General features: G+C 40.4%; 1 protein-coding gene across 1 annotated transcript in view; it reads left to right on the forward strand.

The window, feature by feature from the left end:
• The first annotated feature begins 6,109 nt into the window (after positions 1–6,109).
• Positions 6,110–7,133, forward strand: part of LOC114054183 (carbonic anhydrase 2-like) — a 22,211-nt gene continuing 21,187 nt past the window's right edge. The window contains exon 1 of the mRNA XM_027877346.1: positions 6,110–6,241. Coding sequence (XP_027733147.1) covers positions 6,202–6,241 — 40 coding nt within the window. The 5' untranslated portion in view covers positions 6,110–6,201. The remainder of the gene's footprint in view (positions 6,242–7,133) is intronic.

Below are 7,133 nucleotides of genomic sequence, written 5' to 3' on the forward strand. Positions count from 1 at the left end.
AAGCACCTAATACATCCCAGACTGTTCCAAGCACTGTGTTTACTAGCTGTGTGACTCTAAGCAAGTCACTTAAACTCCTTTAGCCTCAGTTTCCTCATTTGGAAAATTAGGGGGCTAGACTAAACTTCTGAAGTCTCATCCAGTGCTGTATTTGTGAACCTATGAATAAACAAACCCATCCAAAGGCAGGTGCTTGGATTTTTTTTTATATAGTATAGAAGCATATCTTAGTAGGAACTATTATTCCCCCTACCTCCCAACAAGCCCTTTCTCTCTATCTCTCTGCTTCTGCCAGAGATATTGCCATTCTATTAGTTACGCTAGGAGAAAATATGACCAGAAAACTCCAAAAGAGAAGGCACCCTGTGAGTTTTTCATTTAATAGAACATTTTGTGCCATGAATGTCCAAAAGAATTGGTTGAGGAGACAGGACTACCTCCAGATTTTAACCCTGGCATCACAATATCTGGTTTTTTTTTCCTTCTTCCCCCCACTTGTGTCCTTTCAGTGCAATTCTTGTTTTGTTGGTCAGGGAAAACTACTTTGCTGTAATATATAGATCTCTCAGGTTACAAGCTCAATAAAGATTAGATAAAGTGCAGGTATATAGTCTTGTTATATAATAGTATCTAGCTATTACTCATGTTCTTTAATGGACTGTTGCAGGATTCACACCCATATTTATCAGCTCATGTTGGGGGGAAGCCATATCCTAATCCCTTTCTCATATAAAGTATTTAAATTATCCTAGAATCTTGATTGGATCAAGGGACTAAAGCTTCAGACTGTTGCCATCACTTCCTGGTGAGAAAAAACATGAGTTGCTCCCGGCACTTGCTGGTGTTGGTTGGTGAAAATGATGGGCAACCCAGCCAAGTGAATTTCAGTTAGTTTGAATGTTCTTTTGAATATCCTACTCTTGCTATAGTTAAATAAGTCTCCTTTTGTTAAGTATTGAATGACCTAGAAGTATCTCGTTGTGTTCTACTTTCCAATATAAAATACCAGGGGACTGATCTGAGTTAGGTTTAGTCCAGAACATCATCCCTTTCTCTAGTTTGAAACCCCGGGTTACTCACCTTTACTGTTGGTCACCCGCTTCTATTCCAAGTAAAAACTTTCTTTACAAGTAGTTAAAACTCTGACTGGACTTTTCCTTACTCTTTGATATCCCTTGCCTACCATCCTGGCACTAGGTTTTCTCTTTCTTGGTCACAGAGCAGATAGTCAACTTTCCTCAGTGGATTCTTCTCTTGTATTCACTATTGTGACTGCTCCGTGGCACGATGAATAGAGCTCTGGGTCTGGAGTCAATAAAAACTGAGTTCAAATTCAAGCTCAGACATTTCCTAAATGAGTGACCTTGGGCAATTCTGCTTCTCTCAGTTTCCTCAACTGGGGATAATAATAGCAACTACATCCCAGGGTTGTTATGAGGAGCAAATGAGATAATATACAAATGCCAGCTATTATTATTATTGTTATTATTTCAAGATCTCCCAAATAATAAATGGCAGAGCCTGGATTTGAACCCAGGTCCTCACTCTCATACATACATACATATATACATATATATATATACTCTTTTCCACTTAACTTCCTGACATCTGATCACATTCTTCTGTGATAGATTTGATGTCTCTTTATTGCTCCTTTCTTCCTCAATTTACATTTCTTGAAAATGTCTTAAATTTTTCACTTCAAATTCTTCTATCTACCCTAGGTCAAAGATCCCAGGGTAGAATCTACAGATGGAAGGTATTTTGGGGGTACTGGCACATTTGTTATGTAGTCATCTTTCTGCATGGTAAACAATTCTCACTTACTATAGAATACTTTCATGTCTAATACCTAATAAATGTCATGATTGCTCATGCTGCATTAGTTGAATTTACTCTAAAAACATAAATCATCTTGGGTAGGGAGACTTTCCCTCCACACACTGGCAATACTGAAACAATCTTTACCTCATCCACCTTCTTGTATAACCAAATGCATCATGGTATGATTGGGAAAGTCATTTCTAAAACCCTCTAGAATGGGAGTAAAGAGAACTAAACTGCTCTGCACTTATGTTTCCTGATTGGAAACATAAACTGGTTGGAAGAAATGTTCTCTGGAGTCCTTTCTAACTTTAAGCTATTTTACAGTGTTCCTCCTTTTCTTCCTTTAAAAAATATCTATTTTACATAGTTGGTTTACCAATCAACTACATTTTTACATATATTTTTATATACCTTACTTACGTACTCAATTCTTCTAGTTTCACCTGTATCTACAAATGCTCTTCAAACGATCTTGTAAATGTTTTCCTGACATTTTTTTAACTGATTTGTAATATTATTGATAATCTTCCCTTCCCCCATAATATTTTGCAGATAGTTTATACACTTATGTGTATTTATCCTTGGCAAAAGCTGCGTCAAGGTGAGACAGTTAATTGTTCCTTCACAAAATGATGTTATTTGTTGAACTTGAGGGTATATAATAAAACCAACTCATTCTTTCACAACTCTGAGACCTTGTGACCAATCCTTCCATTTCACTGCAGTATCTTTATGCCTTTTGATTTCATTTATTGTGACATGGTCTTTATAAATGTAGTTTAGTTGGACCAGCAGAATGCCAACTGTCGTTAGATATAGATAGCTCATATTCAGAGTTAATCTGATGTTTGTAGGTGGTCTAAAATGTTATGATTTGTAGTTCTCTAAAGTTCTTTTCCCCATACCACTCCAATACTCACATTATGAAAGAGGAAGGGACCACACGGGATTGAACATCATTTTCTATTGTAATTTTTTTCATGGATTACCTAAGTTAAAGACTTCATAACCTCGTGGACAACCTGTAGGTGATGAACCTCTCTGAATTTAAATTGTCTGGTTCTCATACAGGAGTCTCAGTTTATTACCAAGCATGTTCTTAGTCTTTCCAGCTTGGTAGAAGCTGACAAAACTAGTATTCAGCTGCCAAATTTTTTAAACTCAGGCTAACCATACTGCAAAGCAGGGCTTTGTGGAATGGAAATTTTTTTTTTCATCTCACCGAAGGCTTTTTTCTGACATGACACACAAAAAAGTTAAGAACCCCTGTTCTAAAAAAAAACAGAGGAAAGATGCTTCTTTATGCTTTAGAAATATTAATGAAGTTCATTTGAACCCATTAATTGTGAAAAAATGTTTAATATGCTTCTGGCAAAATAAAGTTAGCTCTAATCTGATGTATGTGTGGGCATTATGCGAATAGCACTATGAAACCTGGCCCAGGAAAATTCCAAGGCTAAGTCTGAGATATATTAAAAAACAAAAACAAAAACATTGAGCGCTCTTGTATCCCTTCTGGAACATGCGAGCTTGAGCCAAATTTTCTCCTCTGCTAAAAGCATGTGACTCATATTGATATCTTGGTTCTGAGTCTACATATATCTAGAATTTAGTTCAAAGAAGTTGAGAGGGAGAGGAGAATAGGGAAATAGAGTAAAAAGGTTTATCTGATTAGAGATTCATTTGGGGAATTACTGTTTCAGTAGTTTGGGAAACTACCTTGCAGAGATTTGATGGGGGAAATATTCTTGGTAGGCAGTTCTTTGAATCCTTCTCAAGGAATGATGAAGATGAAATAAAAGAGTTTATTAAGCTTAATATTCTTTAGTAAACAGTTACTATTCAGTTTCACAGAAATAGAGGTATAAGGTTTTCACACTGGCCCAAGAGCATGAACAGTATGGGAATTGTGAAAGTATATATAAAATTGGGGAAAAATAAAATATTAAACTTTTAAAAAGCGTAATAGACACTGCCTATGTATACTGCAACAGCAAAGCATAAAACAATATTTTGAGTTTGGTTAAGCATGAATTAATGCAATTTATTCATGATTTTAGGATAATTTTTAAATTATATAAATCATTTAATGTATTCTTGTAAGCCCCCTACTAGACCATAAACTCCAAAGAGGGCAGGAATAATAAGCTATCTAGTGTTTTCTTCCTGGTTTCCTCAGTCTTCTAACACTCCATCTCCTAACTCAGTGCTGAATGTATGATAGGCATATAATGTGTGATTGTTCAGCTGTGTCATTGTGACATCAGAAAACAGAAGGAATTCATAATATAGCAAGAAACACATACTTTTCTAGAGAGGCATAGAATGTAGAACAAAACAAATGACCCTAAATCATAATGTGATTTATTTAAAGTTGACAGAGAGAATTGATAGGATCATCTATCTAGAACTTAAAGGGATCTTACAGGCTATTTTATTCCCTTATTTTATAGATGAGGAATTAAGGCCTAGATAAGTTAAGTTACTTGTTTTGATAAATTATGTTGCTTCAGTATGCCAATGTTGTGTTACTTTAGATCATATTGATATATTAATGTGTCACATTAGTCTTATACCTATTTTATGTAATTAACATATTTTTTCAGGAAGTACAGTTCAACATTAAAAACTGATCATAAATGGTTGTTTTAAATTACACTAAACAGAAGCAAATGTGAAACCAGATTTGACTTTGAGAAAAAGAACTTTTCTCTCTTGTATTTTTTTTTTTTTTACTATATTCCAATTACGTTTTTGTATTGGACCCACGTATCAAATTCTCTCTTTTGGAGGGAAACATCTGTTTTCTCTTTTCAAGATAGTCTCATACTTTTAGCCTGATCTTCTGAGAAATTAATTTAGATTCTTGCTATATATTTATAGGAATCTGTTTTAGCTATTAAAAACAAGAGGTCAAAATATTCATATCTCTGTCAAGTCAGTGCGTTTCCCTCAGTGCAACAAAAGTTAATTAAATGACTGTGCAAATCAATATTGCATAGTATAAAGAACTGTTCTAGGAGTCAGAAAAACTAGGTTCACATACTGCCTCTGAGACCTACTAGCTGTGTGACCCTGGTCAAGTCACTTAATCTTTCAGGGGCCATGGCAGTAAAGGTTACCATTTGCATATGTAAGGGTAAGTTTCCTCTTTGGGAGAATCCTACACCTATAAAATCACAGGTCTGAGTAAAAGAACATAAACAAAACCAAAAAAGTGTGCAAGGTACAAAAAAAGACAGACCTTGCTATCAAGGAGTTTACAATTTAGTAGTGGTGCTGGGAAGGAGAGCATAAAGCTATGTACACAAGTGCTGTGTATAATATGATGAGAATACAGGCGAGGTCAAACTGAAGGAGGGGGTGACAATCAGAAAAAGTGGAGATTTCAACAAAGTAATTTTTTAAAACATAGGATCAGAGATTGTGTGAAATTCTGCTGGATTCAAATGCCGAAAAAGGAATGTTCCTTAGCGCCTATAGAATGTGTGCGGTGAACAGAAATGTCCCCCCTTTCCCGGCAGGATTCCGGGATCACCCAGCAGGGGGCAGCGCCAACTTGCTTTGCTCCCGGCGCCAGGCAGGCAGCTCAGCGCTTCTCAAAGCAACAAGAACTGTATCCCCACATGCCCCAAGGTCACACTGCTCCTAACAGCTCTACAGCCCCAGGGTCACGGAAATAATGCATCTACCCTCCCGGCAGTGGGACCCCGGACTGACAGAAATAGTAGGTCTTGGCCAAAAGGCTTCTAGACGCAGGATGATGTCAAAATGGGGATCTAAATGGGGAAAAATAAAGGATAGGGGTGTACCGGGTCTGGAGCAGAAACAGCCACCGCAGGGAGGGGGATGGGGTGCATGCATGTAGACGCTTTCCTGCTATCCTCCCCGGCCGTCTCTGCAGCAGAGCTTCGGGTGCTTGAGGCTGGGCCGGGGGAATCCTGGCCCTATTCTCACCACGCTTAACCCGGACCTGCTGCTCTTGTGCATGGGAGATGTCAGCGCACCGAAGGAACTAGGGAGCCGGCCAGCAAGGAGGTAGAGGAAGGGACGGGAGAGCGGGCATGAGATTATATAGGGGAGCTTTCCACGCCTTCCCTCTAGCCCGCCCCGACCAGGCTCAGCCCCCAGAGATAACATCCCAACTACTGCCCCCTCCCTCCCCTCCCCCAAGTCCAACCAGTGTCCCCTACCCCCCACCCCTTCAACCATCTCCTCCCTTTCTGCCCCCACCTCTCCGGTCGCAAAGGGACTTGGAGTTGGCGGGAGCCTATAAAAGCCCATCACAGAAAGAGCCGGGGACAGGCTTGCTGTAACCAGTGCAGAGGTGCAACCCAAGAGCTAATTACTAAACCCTGAACAGCTTGCAAGACCATGTCCCAACATCACTGGGGATATGAGCCGGGCTTAAACGGTGAGTGAAAGCGTTCGGGGAGAAGGGACGACTTCCTTCCCCCCTTCCCTCCCCTTCAACCGTCCTCTGCCCCAAATCCCCAGTTGCCCATCACGAGCCAGAGAGGATGGTGATGGCCTGGGCAGTGGCTCCTCTGCACTGCACCTCCTGTTTACTGCAACCTCAGCTTTGCAAGCTTGAGGCTCAGGTACGCATGGGGACCTCCCAGGCGCGCCCCGCTTCCCAAGCCTCCCTCCTGCCTCTGGTTCCCAGCTGAGGCACGAGACTGGTCCCCTAGTCACTATCACGTTTTCCTTTGGGTCGCTGGGCAACCGGGTGGGTACTGTCGAGGAATCAAATGATCCTGCTCGTTGCTCTTGGCAAGCAGGGGCAGGGAGGTAGGGACAAGGAGAGCTCCCTAAACCCGGCTTCTTCTTTTCCCCCTTTTCTCATGAGATAGAGGTGGATGGGTGAAAGTTCCTTTAGTGCATTTGAGAGCCCATATACTAATCTGAAGGAACGCTAGGCATTGTTTTCACACGGAGGCATAAGAGACAGCCGGCACGTCCTCCACGCTGTCTGTGACTCACAGATCTTTTCCCAAGGACTGTCCCATTCCTTCGTGTAGGAGGAGAGCTTCCTACTGGCTGGTTTATTTCCGTTATGGTGTGTTTCTGAGAGTTTTCCTTTCTTGTCTACCACCTTGTAATTTAAAGGTTCATTAGGGATCCAAATGTCTTTAGGTTTTCTGAAGCTTTGAAAGGGGAAGGAGGGAGAGTCTGGAGTGTAAAGGGGGCTAGGCAGTTTGTCTCCAGATCTATAAAGGAACCAAAACCGGACGTAACCGTGACATTTCATTCATAATCGAGAGAGAGAGAGAGAGAGAGAGAGAGAGAGAGAGAGAGAGAGAGAG

Source organism: Vombatus ursinus, unplaced genomic scaffold, assembly GCF_900497805.2.
Source record: "Vombatus ursinus unplaced genomic scaffold, bare-nosed wombat genome assembly UNPS02014812.1, whole genome shotgun sequence".
In the NCBI taxonomy this organism is placed as follows: Eukaryota; Metazoa; Chordata; class Mammalia; order Diprotodontia; family Vombatidae; genus Vombatus; species Vombatus ursinus.